Source organism: Nycticebus coucang, chromosome 2, assembly GCF_027406575.1.
Source record: "Nycticebus coucang isolate mNycCou1 chromosome 2, mNycCou1.pri, whole genome shotgun sequence".
Taxonomy (NCBI): Eukaryota; Metazoa; Chordata; class Mammalia; order Primates; family Lorisidae; genus Nycticebus; species Nycticebus coucang.
The window spans coordinates 15,301,998-15,327,413 of record NC_069781.1 but is presented as its reverse complement, the minus strand read 5'-3'; the positions used below and the strand labels follow the sequence as shown (position 1 = coordinate 15,327,413).

The 25,416-nt window shown below is 39.7% G+C and overlaps 2 protein-coding genes across 6 annotated transcripts in view; one reads left to right on the top strand and one right to left on the bottom strand.

Moving 5' to 3' along the window:
- RBM18 (RNA binding motif protein 18) lies at window positions 1-25,322 on the bottom strand. Of its 2 annotated transcripts, none has more exons than XM_053563728.1 (6): window positions 25,194-25,322; window positions 21,369-21,497; window positions 13,315-13,441; window positions 8,006-8,092; window positions 5,757-5,842; window positions 1-1,993 (listed from the first exon to the last, which is right to left on the bottom strand). In XM_053563728.1, exons 2-6 carry the CDS (start codon window positions 21,479-21,481, stop codon window positions 1,834-1,836), a joined length of 573 nt encoding a protein of 190 aa, XP_053419703.1. In that variant the 5' UTR covers window positions 21,482-21,497; window positions 25,194-25,322; the 3' UTR covers window positions 1-1,833. The 2 variants fall into 2 exon arrangements, with proteins under 2 accessions (XP_053419703.1, XP_053419710.1); XM_053563735.1 differs by lacking the exon at window positions 25,194-25,322 and adding an exon at window positions 24,886-25,037.
- The window catches only part of MRRF (mitochondrial ribosome recycling factor), a 66,578-nt gene continuing 66,360 nt past the window's right edge, over window positions 25,199-25,416 (top strand). For 3 of the 4 annotated variants that reach the window (XM_053563663.1, XM_053563701.1, XM_053563628.1), the window contains exon 1: window positions 25,296-25,416. Coding sequence is in view for 1 of the 4 variants with exons in the window: in XM_053563625.1 (XP_053419600.1) it covers window positions 25,224-25,416 (193 nt within the window). In the remaining 3 variants the exon portion in view is untranslated. The other variant, XM_053563625.1, reaches the window with a different exon arrangement.

Below are 25,416 nucleotides of genomic sequence, written 5' to 3'. Positions count from 1 at the left end.
GTCTTACATTTATTCACACGGAGGGATAAGACTTGGTACAAATAATAAACATTGCTTTAAATACAAATAAATAGCTCTGGTTTCTAAAGGAAACAATTCTATATAATTCTAAGTATTTTCTAAGCTCCTATTAAAAATAGAATACTATTTAGCATTAAGTTCTACTCCACCAGAACCCTTTGAGGACTTAAGGATAAAATGGTGAATTCTATACTCCAAGAAGTCACCAGAAAAATGGGAGCCAGTGCTCCCATCTCTCTGAACTATCCCCCAAATGGAAGGAGAGTTACTTGTATCATAAATAAGACACAGCTAAAAATGCAGAAAGCATTTGACATTTAAAGCTATCTAAAAAGATTAACCTTGGGAAAAATGGTAACAATTTCTCTGAACAGTTGTGTGAATGTTGAAACCTCACTACACTGAAGTTTTGATTCAAGTGTCTTAAATTCATTTACACTCACGGGAAGACTTAAGTTCTTATAATGAAAGCTTCCTCTTGCTAGAACAATAGTGGTAAATAGTCTGCAATCACCAAGAATGGCGCCTGGAGTAACAAAGTGATTGACCTGGTAAAGAGCAATGGTGCTGCCCAATGAAAGTGTCACATTTGGCACCAAAATGACCGAAACTGTGCTGAAGAAACACACTCCCAATCTGTTGGTTTATCTTTCTATATTGTTAAATTTAGAATGTTCAAACCAGCAAAAATATCTAGGGAGAAGTATGTTCTATGAGTGAAGAATCACTTCCAAGTCATGCAGTCTTTTAAAACTACCTACATCATGAGGTCATTACAGTCTTGGTGCCAGAGTAGTGTTTGCTTGACTCTCTGTGGCCACTGCTTATGCCCTGCTCATTGTGCACAAGATCATGCAACCTCTTCTACTCAGACCTCTACACGATTATTAGGAAATAATGATCGATAGTGACTAATATAGCAATGTTTAAGTTTTCAAAGAAATTTTGCCTTTTCTAATTAGATTGATCATGATACAATTCCAAATAGAATATTCTCATGCTATAAAAACAATCTTCATGCAATAAGTGCCATTTTAAAAGTTCCATGTTAATAACAACATTTGGTGTTGTAGAAGGTAGGATTATTTAGATTTTTAAAATATGATCACTATAGAATAAAAGTTGGATTTCTAAACAGAACTTCCGTTGTGGTATAAAATGCTTAATTTGATTCTACAGTTTTGTCAATGCAAACAACTTTAAGATATACACCATATTTTCCTAATTGGGTTTGAAACAATAAGCATAATTCTTCAACAGATAACTACAACATTTGTTCAAAGAACCAGCTCCCTTTGGCCAAGAAATTTTTCTTTTTTAGTCCAGTTGGAGGGATTTCCATAGTAAATGCTGGAATTACAGTTCTGAACATGATTTAAAATGTCTTTCACTCTCTTTATATCTTACTTTTTATGTTGTAAAGATACATGAGCACAGAAAAATGCTCGATTATTTTTAATGGATGTTAATACATTTAGTTTCCTGATTTAAATAACATTCTGTATATTTGCCTTCCTTTCTGGCACACTACAGAATGTTTCTGGAGTTACAGATCCAAACAAACTAGCCAATTAGAGTATCCCAGGGTTCAAATCACAATCTGGGACACAATCCTATTTATTCTGGATGATGCTCAATTCCACACAGTTTAGGGAACAGACATCCGTAAGAACAACCAAAACTTATGTTACCAAACTCTAACATGTGATTGTGCTCTGTTGGGTAGTACCATTCACATCTACAAAGTACAAAAGCAGAGGATTTCAGGTGTGGAGACCAATTTGCTTTTGCTGCTACATTAATTCACAACCATCATCTTCGAGATTTCCAAGCTGTTCTAGAATAAGGAGTAGTCCTTTTTTTATCTGGTGGCTTAAAGTAGGAATAAACAGGTGCTGCTGGATACTCTGCATCAGGATTTTCTGCCATCATTTTCAGCTTTGCTTCAATGGCTTTTATCTTTGCAGTAACACTGAAAAAAAGGACAGTGGAGGATCAGAGTGGACCTAGGTACATTTGGAAAATATTTTTATATTTCATCTCCTTGTGCCTCTTACTTATGTATCAGGAAACAAGATACTAAATTATGAACATTTAAACATTTTATATACAAGAGAAAAATAACTAATGCTCTCATCTTAAGAAAGGATTACATGTGCACCACCTATTACATTTTTAATGCAAGCCCAGACATCACTGGAAGTAATTCATGTATCTTACATTTACTCTTCAGACACAGACACCATTTAACACCTCAGTACTAGGCAGAGAGCAGGCATCAAAAATGATTCTCGTAGGACTGAAAAATGACATTATAAGGTAGGCTGTATTCCTTATTTTGCAGATGAAGAAACTGAGGCAAAGGAAAGTTAGCTTGCCCAAAGTCATAAGCTATTGCCAGGCATGGTGGCTCACGTCTGTAGTCCCAGCGCTGTGGGAGGCCGAGGTGGGTGGATTGCCTGAGCTCAGAGGTTCGAGACCTGTTTATGTAACAGCAGTGAGCCAGAGTAAGACCCCGTCTCTACTAACATTAAAACTAGCCAGACGTTGTGGTGGGCGTCTGTAATCCCCGCTACTGGGGAGGCAAGGGGACAGAGCATCGCCAGAGAAAGAACATCTAAAAAAAAAAAAAAAAAGAAAGAAAATGAACAAAAAAAAAAAAAAAAAAAAGTATTTCAAATGAAGAATGAACAAGCAAGCTGAAATTAAAAATAAAAAAAAGTCATAAGCTATTATCTGACATTTGAATACAAACTGTCTCCTAAGCTGATGCTACTAACCATTACACTGTACCACATTTTGAATTACTAAATAATAATAGAAAAAAATCATTCTGGAAACTCTGTACTCTCTTTTTACTCACAAATGTGGTTAATGAAGGCTATACCAGTCACAGAGTGTTTTTTTTTTTTTGTTTGTTTGTTTTTTGGTTTTTGGCTGGGGCTGGGTTTGAACCCGCCACCTCCAGCATATGGGACTGGCGCCCTACTCCTTGAGCCACAGACACCACCTCACAGAGTGTTTACAATGAGCTAGGCATAGTGCCCAGCTTTGTTTTTTTTTTCTTTTTTGCAGTTTCTGGACGGGGCTGGGTTTGAACCCACCACCTCCAGCATATGTGGCCGGTGCCCTACCCCTTTGAGCCACAGGTGCTGCCCAGTGCCCAGGTTTTTATTTATATTGTTTGTAATCCTTGCACTAATTCTGTAAGGGTTACCATCCACATTTTATAGAAAAAGAAACAAATACAGAGATTGTGATATGCCCAAGGTTTACACAGCTAATGAAGTGTGGATCTAGGATTCAACAGTTTTATCACTAAAGCTCTTGCCTTTTTCTCTCCATCAGGCTGGGATCTGAACAGCCCTCTACTGCACAGAGAAGAAGAGATGCTGGAGAAGATGTGAAAGATTTGCTCTTGATTAAGGTCACTGCTATCTCCAGACTAAAATGCAAAGCACCCAGGTGGTGGGTATCCTTCGGCCTATGGCTGCCTTTAACTTTCCATTCTTAGTACTGTCAATAGTCTATAGCCAATTTTATGGCCTTTTAGATATTCTCAAAAGATATATACAGTTGTGTGGAATATGCCCAATAAATTCACATGGACAAGTGATTTAAAAACTAAGTCACAATAAAAAGAACACTGAGGTATTATTGAGATGCACTGTGGCCCCTCTTCCATTAACAGGATAGCCAGCCACTCATTCAATATAAGTCACAGGGAAATAAATGTATCTAATTAGGTGGAGATGTTAATACAACAATGACAAATATAACCAAAAAATAGCTGGGAGTTGTGGCGGGTGCCTGTAGTCCCAGCTACTTGGGAGGCTGAGGCAGGAGAATCACCTAAGTCCAAGAATTTGAGGTTGCTGAGAGTGTTATGCCATAGCACTCTACCTTGGGTGATAGCTTGAGACTTTGTCTCAAAAAAGAAAAAAAAAAAAAAAAAAAGATGTAAACTGAGGTTCTCTGGATTGAAAAGCAGATGAAAAACACTAGGCTATCTTGTAAACAAGTGGCAAACATTAATTATAAGAAAGAAACAATGATAGGCATGTTCATTGTAACATGAAGACCACCAAGCATAAAATGCAGTCATCCCTTCCCAATAGGAGTTAGACTTATGAAAACTGACATGGAGATTAATAATCTGTGATCAAGGAGGTTCAAATCAAATCAATCTCTGACAATAGCACAGAGGATATAAGAAGTTTGCTGAATCTACAGTTACAATTTTTTAAAAAAAATTTCCAGGAGCGTAAAACAGTAAAGGCAGCATAACCTTAACAAATACCATGATATTAAAATTAAATAAGTCTAAAATTAGTAACTAGTTACTTATTTGCCACACCTGAAAACATTTCAGGACTATCTCCTCCTGAAGTTTAATGAGATGCTTGTAAATTGGTTTTGTTTGGTGCAGATAACATCCATGAATGACATTTTTTTCCTTGCCTGGTTCTCCATCCCAACAGGCACTGTTTTCCTGACTTTGTAACTACTGATTTCTGATCCTTTTGTATCACATATGTTCCATCACATATCCTTCTCCCCTCCCCTAGTACAGGTTTCTAGCTTTTTTTACATTCCTGCATTCACAGCCTGGAGCTTTTCTCAAGTAGTAACTAAAAGACTGAATTTTAAAGTCTAACAGACACTTATGGCTTTGAATCTTAACTCTGTTATTTGCTACCAGTGTGATCTCAGCCAAGGTATTACACCACTCTGTAAGTTTCATTTTCTTCATATGTAAAACTGTAACCACATTTTTATCAGAATTTTTATGATAATTAAATATACTACATATAAAGTGCCTGCTTCATGCTAAGCTCAACAATCCTGGCTATTGTTATCATTATTGTTAAAATTTCTCACTTGGCTACAATGCCAAAAAAACCCCAAACTCTTTACTTCTGTTCAACTATCCATTTCATCTCCCCTTTCTTTACCCAACTCTTAGGTTTCCTGCCCAAAGAAGCAGATGACAATTTGTACAAACTGGAACCAAAACTATTATAGTTGCCGCAATAGTACACAGAACTAAAAATCTGCAAACTAAAATTTTGAATACGGTAACTAATGGTGGGGGAGGAATTAAGTGTATAATGACAAATGCCAAAAATGTCATAAGGCCTTATATTAAGATGCTTATTTTTAGGGTAAGGACTGTGTCTGACTCATCTTTGTATTACCAGTGCCAAGAACAAGGCTTGGTGTATAGTAGGTGCACCCAGCCTTTTTGAGTGAGTGAGTTTTACAAATGGGGAATACATGATCTTTAGAAAATGGAGGAGGAAGAAATGTATTTATTCTGGAGAGTACTGAACACACATCTCATACCAAGTTGGTAGATTCTTTTTTTTTTTTGAAGACAGAGTCTTACTATGTTGCCCTTGGTAGAATGCCATGGTGTCAACAGCTCACAGCAACCTCAAACTCTTGGGCTTAGCGATTCTCTTGCCTCAGCCTCCTGAGTAGCTGGGACTACAGGCACCCATCACAATGCCTGGCTATTTTTTTTTTTTGGTGCAGTTGTCGTTGTTTAGCTGGCCCAACCTCAGTGTATGTGGCTAGTGCTGCAACCACTATGTTATGGGTGCTGAGCCAAGTTAGTAGATTCTATTCTAAATAAAGAGTCTTGAAGATTTACCTTGGTATGAATGAAGGTGCTAAATAAAAAAATGGCTCAAACTCTTGAATAACTGTCTTTCTACAGTATACCATCTTACCTTAGATTAGACTGAGTAGGCTCAGTGCTTGAGGATGGCTCAAGACTGATTGGAAGAATCTTATCATTCTTGTTATGATCATATCTCTGAAAGTAAGAAAAAGAGAAATTACTTCACCTGGGCAGAAACCAGCCCTTTACTGTAGTGTATGGGTTCAGAAACTCTAATACTACCAGCGTATCATTAGCATGTTTCTAGACAATTTTAAGACTGCTTTATATTTGGAATTAATGCAAAATTCCATAGTTTTGGCCTAAATTTATAAGTTTAGAAAAATAGAGAAGAAGCTTCCATCCAAGACATCAGTTCCTCCTTATTTAGTAGAAAAAAATTTTCAACTTTCAAATCCCCAGATGGTACAAATACATGGCAGTTGTCCCCTTAAATTCTTTTAACTGTTACCTATCATCTCTTACGCTACAGTAGAACTTCTGTAAGTTGACCACCAAGGGAATGTAACAAACTGGTCAACATATGGAGGTAGTCAACATAAGGAACTAAGGTCACTATCCTGATAAGTATATGTGGTATGTGTCTGGTCTATGAAAATTAGGTCAACTTAAGGAAGTGGTCAATGTAGGGAGGCGATCAACTATGGGAGTTCCAGTGTTTTTGTTTTGTTTTATTCAAAATACTTTAAATTTTACAAAATGCTAAGCATAATGTCCATCTCTCTTTTTTTCTGTTGCCTAGGCTAGAGTGCAGTGGCATCATCATAGCTCACCAGAGCTCCCAACTCCTGGGCTTCAGCAATCTTCCTGTCTCAGCCTCCCAAGTAGCTGGACTATGGACATGCACCATCATGCTTGCCTAATTTAAAAATATTTCTTTGTAGAGACAAGGTCTTGTTATTGTGCAAGATGGTCTCAAACTTCTGGGCTTAAGTTATCCTCCCAGTGTGCTAGGATTATAGATACGAGCCACAAGGCCTGGGCATGATATTCAACTCTTAATAGGCCTGAATGGAGAATAAAAGTAGTAACAGTTTTCAATAGCTAAAAACATTGTACAGTAAAGGAATAGCTTAATTTGATGTCAGATAATTACATACTTCTTAAAAAAGTAAATATAATAAAAAAGAGCAACTGAGAGCCTCTCATAAAAAAAAAAAAAAATTTTTTTTTTTAGGAAAAGAGAACCATAAGGCACAGAGATTCTCAAATGAAAGACAGGAATGAAGGATGATTTCTCTTGCATGCCTTGTCAATGAGATGCGGAATACAAAAACGACATGCAAATGAGACTCGATTCTGAGTAAAAGAAGTATTTGGTAATTCTCTTTATTTCTACTCTCAAGGCAGTATGTCCTAGAAATTGAGAAGGCTCTGTGATTACCTGAAATACTCAGAAGGATCCAAAGTGTCTGACCTTTGTTTTTCAGCCTGAACATACAGTTTACATGTCTGTTCAGTTTCTGTGACTCTTCACTGGAAGCTTGTTGGGAAGGGAAGAGTGTCTCTGATCCATAACTGTGCTCATACAGCTAAAGACTTAAGTTCCAACCCTAACCGTCACTCATCTTTTCAGAGGCAGGTCAAGAATCAACTCTTGGGACTGCTCCAGTCCATACACTCTACCACTTCGGTGCCAGCTGGAACTAAGCATCATTCATTTTTTTTCTTCTAATGGCCACAGCTTTTCTAGCACATTCTCCCTAGAGACCAACTACAGTAACTACAGGATGAACAGGGCTGCCTGCCACTTCTCAGGGCTTGGAGACAATACAGGCACTGCCAAGTTCCACAAACCCACACCCTACTCAAGATCTCTGGAATAAGGAGAAGCCAGTGCTTTAAGCACTCATACAAATATTCAATTCTCAAGCATTTAGAATAAGCAAATTCAAACTCTCCAGACTTCAGAAGCTGGGAAGAGTCTAATAATGCCTGAAGCAAATAATTTTAAAAATAAACACTTTATTTCCTCCAAAGAATAACCTTACCAAAAAAAAAAAAAAAAAAGATAGTGGTCTGAGTATACACATTAGCCACACGGAAAAATCAATCAAAAACAGGATCTGTGGGCATGTGAAGAGCAACAATGAAGGAACTTAAATCCTTCCTGAGATGTTTCTCAAAAGAAAAATCTGGCAATACACATAGTAAATATAAGTAGGAGACCAAACTATGGCTGTTCCAGATGTGAAGAGGCTGGGATGCAAATGGCTAAGTGGACAACTATGTTTCAGAAGACTTGCTTAAACGAGGCTTGATGCTGTCTCTCCAGCATCCCTGGTGCCTCAGACATACCTTTACTTGAGCATGTGCCCACCGTACCACCAGCTTCTTAGACAGAGCCAGCTTGCCATTGAGACACTGGATGGCTTGTTCTGCTTCCTGTCCAAGAAAGGGACAAATGTTAGCCACAACTTTCAAGTTCTTAACTAGCTACATGTATTCTCAGTCACAGGGCGTGACTATCTTTGCTGGCTGAAGTCTTAGTCTGTCACCTTGGGTACAGTGCCAAGGCATCATAGCTCACAGCAACCTCAAACTCTTGGGCTTGAGCAATCCTCTTGCCTTAGCTTCCCAGCTAGTCCCACCACAATGCCTGGCTAATTTTCCTATTTTTATTATTTATTTATTTATTTATTTTTGAGACAGAGCCTCAAGCTGTTGCCCCGGGTAGAGTGCCATAGCATCACAGCTCACAGCAACCTCCAACTCCTGGGTTCAAGCGAGTCTCTCACCTCTGCCTCCCAAGTAGCTGGCACTACAGGCACCTGCCACAACGCCTGGCTATTTTTTGGTTGCAGCCGTCATTGTTGTTTGGCAGGCCCAGGCTGGATTCGAACCAGCCAGCTCAGGTGTATGTGGCTGGCACTTTAGCCACTTGTGCCACAGGCGCCAAGCCTAATTTTCCTATTTTAGTAGAGATAAGGTCTCACTCTTGCTCAGGCTGGTCTCGGATGCCTGAACTCAAGTGATCCACCTGTCTTGGCCTTCCAGAGTACTAGGATTGCAGCAGTGAGTGACTGCGCCTGGCTGAAGTTTCTAACCAAATTGCTTTCAGTAAATAATTAGCAAGGGTTTCGAATTTAAAAATGCAGAACAGGCTCGGCGCCTGTAGCCAGTGGTTACAGCGTTGGCCATATACACTGAGGCTGGCGGGTTCAAACCCAGCCGGGGCCAGCTAAGCAATAATGACAACTGCAACAGAAAAATAGCTGGGCGCTGTGGCGGGTGCCTGTAGTCCCAGCTACTTGGGAGGCTGAGACAAGAGAATCGCTTAAGCCCAAGCGTTTGAGGTTGCTGTAAGCTGTGACACCACAGCACTCTATCTAGGGTGACATAGTGAGACTCTGTCTCAAAAAATAAAGAAAGAAATAAATAAAAATGCAGAACAAAAAGTGTATGAATTTTTAAAAGTGAGACAAAAATTAAAATCCTGGCTTTGTCTCTTGCTAGTTGTTTGCTGTCTGACAGGTCACTTAATGTCTTTAGCTTTGTCACTTGTCAAATACAGATAACAGTACTTGTTCCCTCATGGTTGTTGGGAGGATCAAGCAAGTACACGTAAAGCGTAGGGTGTACGGCATACTCTTACAAATGTTAGCTAGCAGTTAGCTAGCTACTAGAACCTACTGTTCTTATTAGGTGATATCTTTCTACAAACTTCCATTAGTTAGGGTAGCATCCCTACTATGTCAAGGAATCGTAGTACCCCAGTGACGCTGGAGCTACAGAGGGTACCAAACAAACATATACACATTTTAAGAAAGGAGAACATTGTGCCTTCCGGCCGGAGACGCCATCTTCCAGTAATTCACCAAAATGACAAACACAAAGGGAAAGAGGAGAGGCACCCGATACATGTTCTCTAGGCCTTTTAGAAAACATGGAGTTGTTCCTTTGGCCACATATATGCGAATCTACAAGAAAGGTGATATTGTAGACATCAAGGGAATGGGTACTGTTCAAAAAGGCATGCCATACAAATATTACCATGGCAAAACTGGAAGAGTTTACAATGTTACCCAGCATGCTGTTGGCATTGTTGTAAACAAACAAGTTAAGGGCAAGATCCTCGCGAGGAGGATTAATGTTCATATTGAGCATATTAAGCACTCTAAGAGCCAAGATAGCTTCCTGAAACGTGTGAAGGAAAATGATCAGAAAAAGAAGGAAGCCAAAGAGAAAGGTATCTGGGTTCAACTGAAGCGCCAGCCTGCGCCACCCAGAGAAGCCCACTTTGTCAAAACTAACGGAAAGGAGCCTGAGCTCCTGGAACCCATTCCCTATGAATTCATGGCATGATAAGCATATAACATAGCACACAGGAGTACTAATGGACCCATGTTTTTAGGAGCAAGAACCTATTTATTCCCCAGGAGCTCATGGCATAATATGTGTATAGCATAGCACACAGGATAACAATAGTCCCCATGTAACAGTGATACAAGGTGCTGGAACCTATTTCCCATGAATTCAAAAGTCAATCAACACTTTGCCACATTAAATGGCCAGGTGCCTCCCCGAGCTGCTGGAACCTCTTCCCCTATGAATTCATGGCATGGTAGATACAAATAATAGCATAAAAATGTTTCTGTTCATTCAAAAAAAAAAAAGAAAGGAGAACATTGTATTAAAATTGTAATAATATATACCAGTAACAACAGATGGATACAAATCATGTTTGACTTCTGAAATTACAAGAAGTGCTCAAAGTGGTTCCATCAGTGTCCAGACACTTCTGATTATGGTGAACTACTGCCTGAGCAACCATGACCAAAGTGTCCACTTGTATTGCTGCACAAGTCGTTTCAATTTTTTCCTGAAATACCACCAGTGTAGCTGGTTTTCTATGGTATACCACATCCTTTAAGGTCCCCCACAGGCAGAAGTCAAGGAATGCTAAGTTGGGCAAACTCAACCGCACCTCTTCAAATACCACTTCAAAATGATCTTGTATTTCTTCATGGTTTTTTTTTTTTTTTGGTTTTTGGCCGGGGCTGGGTTTGAACCCGCCACCTCCGGTATATGGGACCGGCGCCCTACTCCTTGAGCCACAGGCGCCGCCCTGATCTTGTATTTCTTGAACGACAACTGTGCTTCTGCCATTTTCTTTGACTGACCTGCCTGTTGCATGGTGATGACAGCATTCATTTGATTAATGCCATCTTTTGGGTGAAGATGCCATCATACTACATGTTGCTACTTCAACTCAATTTAGCCTCAAAAGGTAACATATAGGTAAGAGTGCTTAAAATGTGTACACCCCACATATCCTGGACTAGGGGTTACTCCCTGAATCCAGAGTGAGAAACATTAATGGTTCTTTCTCTCTTTCTTTTTTTTTTTTTTACATTAATGGTTTCAAAGGACATGAGGGTGAAGGAAACTAGGCCGGAAAAAGCAAGAGTGAGTCAAAGAGACTGTTAGCAAGGTATTTGTTTAAGTCAATCTATGCACCTGGTTTTCAGAGCCAAAAATTCCCTGACCCTTTCCCCATCAGATACAGGAGCAACAAGGTTGAAAGGAATTCCTGAAGCTGGAAAATAGTCACTTTAGGTCATTACCAGGAAACCTGGCTGTACTTTCCCATCCTGCCAAATCTTCTTTGCCTCATTTGTAACCATGTGGCGTTCAGCCAAGTGTAACCCATGTTTAATAAAGGTGAAGACCTTAAGGAACAGAATTAGACTGGGTGCCCTAGAAGACAGGAGACTGAGGTGTACCAGTAGGCATTTCAGTCTGGTTTTACTGTGATTCTCCTGTTTGTGAAGAGCTCGTCAGTATGGCATTAACAAATATTTACTGAGTACCCATTATGTGTCAGGCATTAGATATTCACTGGCCATCCTTGCCCCACTTCAGCAAAAAAAAAAAAAAAAAGAGTAACAGAAAAGGGACATTTATCTTTTAAGTTTCATTTGGTGAATCAGAACTTATAGCATGCTCTATTAGTTCTGAAGTTATCTTATCGGCAGTAATAAGATGCCAGCAGGGGATGGAGTTTTAAAAAATAATTTCCTACCTCTGTACATTGTTTCAAAGTTTATATACTCAAAAATATTATTAAATGCCAACTATATTTCCTTGTGTATCCTCATCTACTCTCCCAACTTCCTATAAAGCAAGGAGGGTTTGTATTTTTAATTTTCATTTTTAGATGAAAATTGAGGCCAAAAGAGGTGAAAGGACTTGCTCAAAGTCGATAAATAAAAGAGCCAAAAGTATATTAGGCTTTGTAACTTCTAGTTCAATGTTTTTATTTTTTATTTTTGAGACAAAGTCTCAATCTGTCACCCCTGATAGAGTGCCAGGGGGTGATAGCTCACAGGAAACTGACTTTTGGGCTCAAGCAATTCTCTTACCTCAGCCTTGCAAGTAGCTGGGACTACAGGTGCCCGCCACTCTCCTCCAGTCTCAGAACATACCCATTTCTTAAAGAAAATTGGCAGTTGTATTAAGAGAAAATATGCATGGCCTTTGATGATGCCCTTCCATTCCAAAAATGTAACAAACATACTCATAGTTAGAACTATAAAAATACTCGTTACTGTTATGCTTACATTAGCCAATCACTAGGCACAACTCAAATAGCTAACAACTGGGTATTAGTCAAACATACACTCAAATAATCAAAATGATGCCTCCCTATTTGCTAATGGGGTTGATTCATTTTTAACGAGTCTAAGTAACATATAATAAAATGCACAAATCTCTAATATAAATCAATAATTTTATATACACACATACATACACCAGTGAAACCAAAATATCATTACACAGAATGTTACCTTAATGTGATTAAAAGGCAGAAAAATTTTAAAATACTGAGTGATAAAAATGGTAATATGATCCTATTTTTGTGTTATACACTGTATATGTGTCCATGTGTGTATGCATGAATGTGAAGACAGAAAAAGAATAGAAAGATACATGACTAAATATTAACAGTGATCATTTCTGGGTCTTGGCCTAACTGACGTGCATTTTCTTTTTTGGTGATTTCTATTTTTATCTATAATATATACATTCCTTTTATAAGAAGAAAAACCCATATAATAACTAGGCAATGTTCTTATGTACAGTATGATGAATAAAGTTATAGAGAATAAGCAGCAGTATCTCTATACTTAGTACATTTAAATCATTCAATTTCTTTATCAATGCATTTCCACTCCAAGAACTAAATTTTAATACAGGAGATACATGTATATGTCATGGTTGAAGCTGAATGTACTCTTCCTCTATACTAAAATTTATATGCATTTGTTTTGAAACATTGAGAAGTATACAAAGAAAAGGAGGTTTTGTCAACCAGCCACTAAAGGAACAAATAGAATAAGGGAGAAGGATGTCCATGTGCTCAGTGTGGACATTCCAAAGCATTTGATCAGAAAAGTAGGTCAATTAGTGGCCTTAAACCTCGAGCCAAGGGAGGGTAAATTTTGAAAGCTGTTCATTAATTCGCTTGTTTACTGAGAATCTCTTTTAGGATTCGGTGTATGAATCAGACATGGCTCCTGTCCACAAGGAATTGCTATTCTCGATACAATCAGGAGAGATGCCTGAGTGATTATCAGAGTGTGATAAATATAAAGCTCAATTACCTGCTTAGTTTCAAAGTTAACGAAACAGTACCCTCGAGGCTGTCCTTCCAAAGCACCTGACTTGTGGAAGAGGAAGTCGAACTGCTTTACCTTCCCAAATTTCTGGAGAAGCTTGAGGAGGTGGTATCTGTGGAAAAAGAAAAGCCCATGTGAGTAAGCCCTGGCACTCAGCCTGAAGTAGTGCTAGACAAAAGCAGGAGATAACTTACCCCAGGCACAAAGTCTTTTGCCCCCACCCCTGCCTTCTTCCCCTGCTGTGTTAGTTTATCTGGCAAACAGAGTTGTTTGCCTCTATTTGGAATGGGAACTAGAATTGTCACGGCACTGCGTCTGTCCAATACAAAATACCAAACAAACAAACAAAAAACCCCCCATACCTTACAAACAGCTGTCTGGCCCACAGTACCATTTGTTTTTCTTTTGGAGAAACGCTCAAAAACAGTGTCGATTTATTTATTTTTAATTTCTTGGCATTGAAATAGTGTTTGTGAATAGCTGTAACTCCCATCAGAAACACACACCCACACTCCAAAAGCCAAATCTTACCCTACCTCAAAAATAAAGTAACAAACACATACACATTCACACAAACTAAAAAACAGTTCTGGAAAACTTCCCTATTAGATTTTATAGTTAATTATTAGACCCGAATTGAACTTGTGAAAAACTGCTAAAAATCAAGCCACATACAGCCAGTGACACTTTCTTAAGTGCTTGAGAGTTTCAATTCCTGATGTGACTGAACATTAGGATAATGCGGAACCATGACATGACTGAGACGGGTGTTACACAGAGCCAGGGAACCTGGCCAGTCCTACAAATCATGAAGCCATTGGTAATTATGCAGCTTTAGTTGCCTTAACATAGTTTATATTCTGAGGTATAGTCAAGTAAAGAATATAGATGGTCAAAAGGAAGACTTACTCCCGGGAGGATATTCACCCCAAGCTATTGCTCCCCACTCTGCCCCTCATCCTCTTCTTGGATTCCTTACTTTAAAACTCATTTGGTTTCTATACAGCTTTTAAGTTATTCAAACAGATGTGGCCTTAACAGGTTGCTGTGGCCAATCTCAATTCTGACTTCCTGTCATCTGATGTAAGGGTGAGACAAACCAACAGCTCTCCCGTTTCCTTTTCCTTTGGCCTTCCTCCTGGCATCCTTTGTGCTATTGAAATGGAGTCAAGGCTTTCTCTAAACAATGCTGTCCCTGTGATACTAAAAAGGTATCAGCCCACATGCTAAATCTGTTATTACTGGGAACTCTACCCCATAGGGAGTCAGTAAAGTTGTCATGATAGCCACATTTATATTCACATTGTTTTCTGGGAGAAACCATGAAGATTTTATTCTTGAGCAAGCATCTCTTTTGGGAGGCAGAAAGACATGAAATGGATCAGAAGCTATATACTACATTGGATACTAATGCACATCAACAAGCAAGTCCATTATACTGGATCAGGTGTCTGACACAGAGGAAAAAGGAAGACATTATACAGAGTTAGTACTGGAGCAGAAGGCAAGGATTCCAAGGCTTAGTGTGGATATCCATCTTATTTTTAGACCTGTTTTGATAGGGAAAACAACTAGGATCCCCTGCTTTCTAAATCCCCAACTCCACCAGGAGACCTCAATCATCTAGTGACAACATAGGGAGTGATTCTTCAGGGGAAAGAAAGGGAGACACCTCAAGTGCAAATTTCTTGTTTTACTTGATGAATAGGTTTAGAGCAAGGGTGAGTCTCTCAGATACACAGATGGGCTAAAGAATCCCCTCTGGGGGTTTAAATTCTACAGCTGCATCTTATACTTAACTATACCCATTCAAACCTTAACACTGTGTCAGATGCCTGAGAATGGTGGGTCAAACCCATTCTTAAAAAACAATCTACGGGCTACTGTGGGTTGGTCATCTTTTCATTAGCTTCATTCAGCTTAATAGCAGGAAGGTAATGCAACAGGCATTTCCTAAGAAATGAATTTTAATTTACTCAGAAAAAAATGCCGACAGATTATTCTTTGTAGAGCTAACAAACACATTCTGCCAGAGAAGTGCGACCTTAAGATTCCAGGAACATCTGCTTAGGTCTGTGTCTTTCAACTTCTCCAGGATTCTTTTCTTGTCTGATAATTTCTTGAAATTATAGGAACACCGAAACAAAAGGAATTAAATGTTTACTACTTTGCTTCCTGGAGATGGGGACTGCAAGCTCTGATAGTGAAAAAAGGCTGAAGGATCCTGCTTTCACATCTGCAAGCACTTTTATCTTCAGTTGAAGTGTGGGAGAGCTCACTTCACAACAGAGCCTTGCTTGACTTAATGAAAAGTGTGCCCTGCAGCCTTTAGGAGCTAGAGAATTAGCACACTAGCCCCACACCATTTCTGTAACTTAATCAGTGTTTTTCTGTATGATCTTTAAAACAGCCTTCCCCACTAATGGCACAGCAATAATTAACCTATACAAATGTTAAACAGATACTATGTGTCAAGAACCAATTAGGAGCTGGGACTATCCAGGTGAATAAAACTAGGTTTCTGCCTTTAAAGACTTCCTATTCTGGCTAGGAGAGATATATGTAGGCAAATAATTTTACAAAATTAGTGTGATACTTGTACAGAGAAGTATGTACCCGAACATCATAGAATGAGGACCAATGGTGCAGGAGAGGTAGCGGTTACAGAAAGCTTCATGAAAGAAGATCTAGAGCTGGACACAAAGGCACATGCCCCTATCACCAGCTACTTAGGAGGCCTAGGTGGGAGGACAGCTGGAGCCCAGGAGTTTAAGATCAGCCTGGGCAACATAGCAAGACCTCGTCTCAAATAAAACCACCACCACCACCAACAAAAGAGTGCTGAGTGGAACATATCAGCATAAGTGAACACCACATGCAAAGACATAAAGGTGAAAAAGAGTCTGATCCCTTGGAAAAGAGTGGCAGCAGACAGTAAATGAAGCTGAAAAGTAGGCAGAGGGCAGGTTGGGAAGGATGTTGTGTGCTTAGACAATTTTTTCTTAAGAGACAGAAGCTCACTCTGTTGTCTAGGCTGGAATACAGTGGTGTGAGGAGAGTTCACTGTAGCCTTGAACTTCCTGGCCTCAAGCAATCCTCCTACGTCAACCTTCTGAGTAGCTGGGATTATAGGCACAAGCTACCTTGCCCAGCTAGGAATTTTATGTTGTAGGTAATGGGAAGCCCATGACATTTAATTTTGTTTTTAGTATACAATTTGTTTTAGAGAAAATTTTCTTTCTTTCTTTTTTTTAAGAGACAGAGTCTTACTTTGTCGCCCTTGGTAGAGTGCAGTGACGTTACAGCTCACAGCAACCTCCAGCTCTTGGGCCTAGACGATTCTCTTGCCTCAGCCTCCCAAGGAGCTGGAACTACAGAGCACCTACCACAACACCCGGCTATTTTTTGTTGCAGTTTTGGCCGGGGCCGGATTTGAACCCACCACCCTTGGTATGTGGGGCCGGTGCCCTATTCACTGAGCCACAGGCGCCGTCCTAGAGAAAATTTTCTTTATAAATGAATAGAGATGATTATGAAGTGAGTTTTTATGTTTTGTGCAATGTACATTATTAAACAGTCTTTTTGTGTTTCCAATTTAAGCAAGCAAACAGTAAAAGCTGTTTCATGCAAACCAAGACATGAAAAGCAGCAAAAACAAGGAATAGGCGGAGAGAAAAACACAAGTTTCTACAGGGATAAACACTGTTCTTCCATGCTCATGCATTTATTTCCCCTTTCATTCTAGCTTAACTATCCTGTTCCTGAAAGTCTGTATCAGAAGACATTTACAACTGAATGGCTCTCCTCTGCTTTTAAATTTACAGAACATATGCCAAACCAACCTCTTCCTTACAACTGATGGTCCTTTCCAGGACCAACTGCTCAGTGTTGACATGATTTCTTTACATTCCTCAGACAAGAAACCTCAGGATCATCTTCAACTTTCCACTCCTTTCCAATCAGTTTTTTCACCTCTCAGACTCACCCTTGGTCTCTAGGTTCACTCTATCTAGCAGGACTAACTTATGATAGTTCTCCTGGCTAATCTTCATCTTCAGTTTTTGCCCCTTCAATTCATCCCACACAATGATGCTGGATTTCCCTACTAAGACACACTTTCACGATGCCAGTCATGCTAAACACCCACAATAAGTCTCTTCTACATGAAATTCAAACTTGTCTGAATAAATTTTAAAGACTCTGTCTTAAACTGGTCTATCTACCCAACTACTATTTTCATATTCATTTAGTATTCAACCTCTCCTTAATTCAAAAAGCCCTTCCTGATATTCTGCTCACATATAACAATCTTTCTTATTCCTACTTATATACTTTTATTTATGATTTCCTTCTCACTTAGAATGCTCCTTCTGTTAGAATTTCTACTGGCTTTGTTCTCTCTCAGACTATTTCTTATACATAATGCAGTGGCTATTAATTTGGCGTATGACATAGCACACTGAATACCTAAAAAAGAAAGCCAGTATTAAATTTTTTAGAGGAAACACTGTGATTACAGTGTGGGAAATTGATAATGTCTATGGACATTAACTTTTTCAGCTTCTCTGTTTAAAGTGATGATATTTACAGGTATTGTTTACCCTTATAGTTAGATTACGTCCCACAACAATTAAATGTGCTTACATTTTTAAATCTAAAAAACTCTAGGACATTTCAGGACACACTAAGTTATAAATGTTCAATTATTAGAATATTTGTGCAAAGAGCACTGAATTAGGCAGTGGAAAATTATTAACTACTTCAGTAAACAGAGTTGACTCATTTAACTCTTTTCTATAAAATAGGCAAAAAAACATTTCACTCACCTGACAGAAAGTTCTCAAGGGCTCATATAAGAAGAACCCATACATATTAGAGATAGAAGAAATGCTCAGATTGCTTAGTTGAACATTCTCATTTCACCATAGGAAATATAAGGCACCATATAGTTGGGAAAAATCAGAATACAGAAAGAACATGAGTTTGGAATCTGCAAACTCCATAAATAAGAGTGTGTCATCATTCTCTCAAATCTACTCTATAAGATTTATTTATTTATTTGAGACACAGTCTCACTATATACGTCACCCTCGGTAGAGTGCCATGGTGTCACAGCTCACATAAACCTCTTGGGCTTAAGCGATTCTCTTGCCTCAGCCTCCCAAGTAGCTGGGACTACAGGTGCCCGCCACAACGCCCAGCTATTTTTTTTGTTGCAGTTGTCACTGTTGGTTAGCTGGGCTGGGCCGGGCTTGAACCCACCAGCCTTGGTGCATGCGGCTGGCGCCATCACCACCGTGCTATGGGCACCAAGCCTCTAAGATCTGTTTAATCATACATGTATTTCTGGCAGTTAGCATAGCCCTAAAACAGTCAGTTTTGCAACCACTGGTTGAACACAAATAAATAAGAAGCTTAAGAGTGCTAGACAGTCAAGAATAAATATTCTGCTGGGAGGAGAATGACACATCCTAGTATAGCTTAAGCAGGACTCAGATTAGTAACCAACAGGCACACACATAGAATAACTAGAACTGATTACAAAATAAACTAAAAAACTGCGTGCACAAGTATTTTTTAACTGCCACTGTCTTACATATTCCCATAACCATTCCTGACAGTAAATATGTTGTTTTCTAATAAGAGGTAAGAAAACATCTGAATAGGAGGGATATTCAAATCAGTTTATAAAATAGGTCAGGAAGAAGGGTGGTAGAGAGCAGGGACATACATAGAAAAGAGAGATAAGAAGGGTCCGTTGAGGAGGAAATAGCAGAAACTGGCGGCAATTTATAGGTGAAGGGTAAGTTTAATTTTATTTGGGAAAACTGGAGAATGCTCTGCAAACTTCTGTCAAGAGTCATTAGAAGTTTTGAGATTTGGATTCAACTAATAAATTCTCAGATTAGACTACATGACAGTTACCATATGTACACGTATGTTACATCATGTAATCAGTCACTGTTTGGGAAATAATTCATAGGCTCACCATAATGTACCCTGAGAGAAACAGAATCCACCAATTTATATATTTCAAAAACTCAGATATTTCCACAAGACTTACCTTATTAAAATGTCAGGTTTCTTTGGTGTAATTAAGTAAATTAAGTGAGGTAATACCAAACAAAAATGTTAACGATAGGCTATAATTGGTAGCTATATATTTTTTAAAATAAATGTATTACTATTTGATAAATCAGTTTTTTTGACAGATGAAATGTCCTAAGGTGAGGAATCCACAGAAGCAAAAAAGCAAAAAGGGTCTTTGGTGATATGGAAGTGGGAAGAACATGAGCACTTCTAGCCAGACTGCCCCTGTCTACAGGTTAGTACTTGATGTCCCCCTTTAGCCTGATGTAGAAAGAGCAGAGAATCAGTAGGAAAGTTTAGATTTCACGTTCTCGGTAATGCTTTAACTAAAGAAAACACTCATATACTCCAACTTATGACATAAACTGAAGTGACAAATTTCCACACGAACTTTCCTGTGGAGAGCAGGGCACAACTAGAACAAGGGTCACATTATAGAGAACTGTGGCCAACCGATATTGTTTCCATGCTTTAGATTTCCATTCAGACAAGCAGAGGTGGGAATGGAAACCACTCTTGGGAGCAAAACTCAAACTTACAGTTTGGGTTTTAGATATTGGAAAAAGCTTCTTTGAGGAAGAGGCATTAACTGAGAGGTTGGGCAGATTCACACTCATCCTCAAAGCCATGAACCATAAAAGAGAATGGAAATAAATGCATCTATTCTGATGTCCCTGAGACCAAGGCAATGTAATGTCGGCAACACATCGTAAAGACCATCATACATGACCCAAATGTGTTTACATTTAGCAGACTTGAGCTTGAGTAGGTTTAAGGATGTGAAGTTTCTGTCATGATCTATAGGTTTATATCCCTTTTTCTCTCTTATGAATCCCAACCCTTGTATATAACTTCTCTCATCCCAGACTCTAAAGAGCAGCCTCCCTCATCTTTCCCCTTGCCTCTAACACTATTCCAAAGTTATTCCAAAGGGAATAACTTCTAGGATGGATAATATATTCCACGGCCTATGGAATATTTCACATTCCATTTAAGAATTGACTCCATATAGTTTAATCCACTCATCCTATTCTGCTACCAAGCACCACCTTCTCTCATCACAAAACCTCTTAGTTTTCTCTGCTAAGAAACTCCTTTCCACTATCACGTCTGTGATAGAAAAGAGTGAGAAGTCAGTATGGTTCAATCAATTTTGTGACCCTGTGCATGGTACTTCTGTTTCTTGGGCCTCAAGTTTCCTCTACTGTAGGATAAGAGATGGATCATCTCAGAGCTTCTCAAGTGTGTTCCACACTTCTCAAGTGTGCTCTAGAGGTTCCAGAGCCACATCAGGGACTGCCAAAGAAAGGGTGGCAGCTGACAAAAGGCTTTGGGTCCACCTCTCCTCTCCTTTAATAAGAGCAACCCTGTGCTTTTATTTTATATATAGCTTCTGATTAATTTTAAGATAGGGTTCTTAAAAGGTCTAAAATCTGCTTAGCATGGCACCTGGCACTCAAATCCTTTAATGAATGAATGAAAACTGAAGAGGCTGTGATGCTCTCTAAGATCCTTTCCAATTCCCACCTACTACAGTTCTGTGGCTGCATGAATTATAGCCAAGAAATACCTGTATGCCTGTTTGCAAAGGTATTAAGACTTCCACTTGCTCCTTCATTTTGGGACAAAGAATGCCCAAGGTTGATTCTAGAAAGTAGTTCCCTATAGCAATTGAGTATAAAGATTCAGATAGTTGGAAATGGGAAAGTAGGAAAAAAGAAATATATAGTTTAAAGGATACTCAAGTCTATGTCCTTGCAGTAGCACAGTCCAAATGTAAGAAAAGTGACACGGTAACAGGCTAATAACAACATTGTATCTCTTCAAAGATAAATTAAAACATAAACAAAAGGATCAAAATACACCCTATATCCTGTGAAAATTCTGAACATCATCACCACAAAACATCCCAAGTTTGTAGGTAATGAATTAAAGTGACTTAGACTTACTCTGTGATTTTAGGGTCCAGGTTGCCAATCCATAATCGGTGCCCTTCCTGTAGAGAACCCTCTGAAAGGATGGATGCATTCTCCAGGGGAAGAGTTTTAGTTTCTGCTTCCATCAATCTATATGAAATACTAAAGGAAATGTGAACACTCAGGCAGGAGAAGAATAAAACTGTGTAAACACGAGATTTCAAATTCAACTCAACATTTATTCAGGGAGGGCATGCCCTTTGGGCAGTCCTTTAAAGGCTTCAGTTATTTCACAACGAGGGCCCAAGAACCAGTTCCCTTGGGACAGCTCTTCCGGCAGCCAGAGCACAGAAGCTGCCATTTAAGGTGAAAGGGGTGTGGCTCTGTGTGGAGAAACTATAGTTTTCCTCCTCCCAAGCCAGAGGCTAACTGGGCAGGAGGCCAAACTCTCTATTACTACAAGATACTAACAGTTCAACAACTGTCACCCAAAATAAGTCTTGGAAACCACCAGGAAGAAAGTCTTAATGGCATTAAAGAGAGTGGGTAGAGAAGAGCAGCATTTCATCCCTTTTCCTCATGGAAGAGGCAATAGAGGAAATCTGTGCATAGATTTTGGAATTAAAACTGGGTTGGAATGTAGGTTGTGTCACGTGGTGAATTACCTAAATTTTCTAGGGCTCAGTTTCCTCATATATATAAATGGAGGTCAAGTTCTTATTTTATAAGGTTGTTGTGAAGATAAAAGATAGTATATAAAAAAATCACTACATGCTATACCTAATAGAAAATAATCAATACATAGTAGCTATTATCATGTTTAATATTCTGGGAGAAACTAGGAAGAAGAGACTAATTTCCTCCCTAGTTAGTCCAGTTCTGCCATTTGCTGGTTGTAACCTTGGGCAAGTTACTTAACCATTCGTGCCTTGGTTTCTTCCCTTGTAAGATGGGTATAATACCTCACAAACTTATTGTGCAGATTCACTGTTAATACACCTAAAACATTTAGAACAGTGCATGGCACCTAGAAAATATTTAATTTATGTTAACTTCCAGGGGTCCTCAAACTTTTTAAACAGGGGGCCGGTTCACTGTCCCTCAGACTGTTGGAGGACCAGACTATAGTTAAAAAAAAAAAAAAACTATGAACAAATTCCTATGCACACTGCACATATCTTATTTTTAAGTAAAAAAACAAAACGGGAACAAATACAATCACACAGTCTCATGTGGCCTGCAGGACATAGTTTGAGGACCCCTGGCTTAAACTATTACTAGTCTTTAGCCAAAGAATGAAGATTATGACAGAGACAGCAGTAGAAAGAGCAGAAAGGTTGGTGTCAAAAGACCTGGTTTCAAATGGTGACATTTCCAAGGGAAATCATTTCTCTCTGAGCTTTGTTTTCCTCGCCTTTAAATAACCAATTTTTCCCTGCTTATAACATAAGGTTGCTGAGAGGACCAAAAGTGAGATGACGGATTTAAAATAAAGCTTTAATAAATGTATAAGAGAAGATAAAGGGCCTGGGAAGATGGTAGGCTATGCTAGACTTCACAAGTTCCTGCTAGAGAGCACATGCGTTCTGTATATCCAAAAGTGCCTCAGAAGCCAGCACTGCAGGAACTGTGTCTTAATAACAGCTCTGCTGGGCATGGCGCCTCATCCCTACAACCCCAGCACTTTGGGAGGCAGAGATAAGAGCATCCTGAGAGCCAGGAGTTCAAGATAAGCTTGAGCAACACAGCGAGACCTTGTTTGTAAAAAGAATGGAAAAAATTAGCTGGGCATGGTGACATGTGGCTGTAGCCCCAGCTATTCTGGAGGCTGAAGTAGGAGGATTGCTTGAGCATGTGTTTGAGACTGCACTGCACTTTAGCTCAGGCAATAGAGTGAGACCCTGTCTCAAAACAACAACAAAAAAACAGCTGACATATATTGACACTGCCATTACCTCTTATTCACTTCATCCCATAAAGCCCAGCCACGCAGTCCCTAGGTAATTGTTGGCTGAATATATTTATCTACTTCCAGCACATGTCGGTTATTTTCTTTCTTTCCCACTTACGTCTTCAATACATTCAGGAAGGTGTGACAAGCAACTAGGTACTATTAACCCTGGGCTATGTACTGAAAATGGAGAAATGAGTGAACCATAGCTCTTGCTTTTCTATCTCCGGAAGATAAAACAGACATAAAACAGAATCCCAAGATTGTAAACAGGGGAGGAACAGTTTTATCTTCTTTCCGTTCCCCCCCCTTTTTTTTTTTTTTGACAAATCATCCATTAAAAAAAGTGTACTGAGTTTCTACTTTCTAGGCATTGCCTAGTTACTGGAGTCCGAGAAGTGAAAAGGTCCCTGTCTTCTGGATGCTTATATTTGGAAAAGGAGCAAGATGAAACAAAAAGCAAAATAAATAAACAAGATATAATTTGTGATGAATGCTGCAAACAATTAAGCAAGATGATGTAAAATGAGGGTGGACTACTTCAGGTTGAGTGGAGAGGAAATGTCATCCTTTCTGAAGGAGATGACATTTCCCTTGACACTTGAATGACAGGATCTTCTCATTTTCTTATGTATAAAAACAGCAATAATGAGGCGGTGCCTGTGGCTCAGTGGGTAGGGCGCCAGGCCCATATACGGAGGGTGGTTTGTTCAAACTCGGCCGGCCAAACTGCAACAAAAAAATAGCCAGGCGTTGTGGTGGGCGCCTGAAGTCCCAGCTACTCAGGAGGCTGAGGCAAGAGAATCGCCTAAGCCCAGGAGCTGGAGGTTGCTGTGAGCTGCGATGCCACAGCACTCTACTGAGGGCGACCAAGTGAGACTCTGTCTCTAAAAAAACAAACAAACAAAAAAACCCCACAGCAATAATGTAAAAAAAAAAAGCTCCAGCAATAATGCAAAAAAAAAAAAACAAAACAAAAAACAAACCCCAGCAATAATGCAAACAGCTACTAACACCACAAAAAGGTTCAATGCTTTAATGGGAAGAGCAGTGTATAAGAACCTGGATTCAAATCTTGCTTTTGTACCTATTGTGTCTTTAGCAAGTCACATGATCTCCCTTTAAGTGTCCTCTTCACAGAAAAGCTTTCCCTAATAGAGCTGAGCCCCCTGTTATTCTACAGCATAACTACCTTTTTCTTCCTATAAGACGCTAATCCAATGCGTTATTTAATGTTTTGCCTTTTGTTTCCCCTGACCAGAACGTTAAGTTCCTACAGAACAGGGCCTTCCTAATCTTAATCAGGGTTCTATTTCCAGCACTTAGTACACTTCCTGGTTTATGGTTGGTGCCGAATATTTGCTAAATTAAGCAAGCCACTTCTCTGCTCAGAGGCTTAATTTTCTTCTTTCCTAGGAACCATTTCTCCCTATCTCACAAGGTCGTTGTGAATCTTAAATAAAACACTGGTGAAAGCTCAGCACGGGGCTTTTTGAGGAAGGACAAAGGGTAATAAAAGATCAAGACAGTATGGCAAATCCTTTGAGTTTGCAACGGAGACAATCCCTTAAATTAACAGAGTTCACAAGACGCTCTTACATCCATCCTCCCAGCGGAGCTGCAGTCACCCTGGAAGCAGAACAGTCATTTGGGGAAGCTGAGGTCCAGAGAAGCAAAGGCACTTGATCCTAAAAACTAACAGCAGGGTCAAGCCTAGAACCCCGGCTTTCTGATTCCTGGCCGCGAATTCCCAGAGGCGAGGAGTCATTACTCGGATTGTTATTTCCGGGCCAGCGGCGGGACAATCCGGGGCGGGGCCTGAGAAGCCGTCCTGCTGGGAAGCCTCTTCTAAGACCTCCTCGCAGGGCCAGCCCTAAGGTACAGAAACGCATCACTGGGGGACTCACCTTGTGGCGTCGGCGTTGTGCCCTCAGCTCATGCCCCGAAAACAGGTCCCAACTCCACAGACACACAGACCTCCGGACGCTTCCGCCGCAACACCGCCCGCCGCCAGGCCACCCGTGATGCTCTACGCCAGCGCCTCCGTCCCGCCTCCTGACGTCACTGCGCAGCGCCGCGGTGCTCGCTGCTGTCGCATGAGTCTTTCCTTAGTAACTTGGGTCGTAGCTG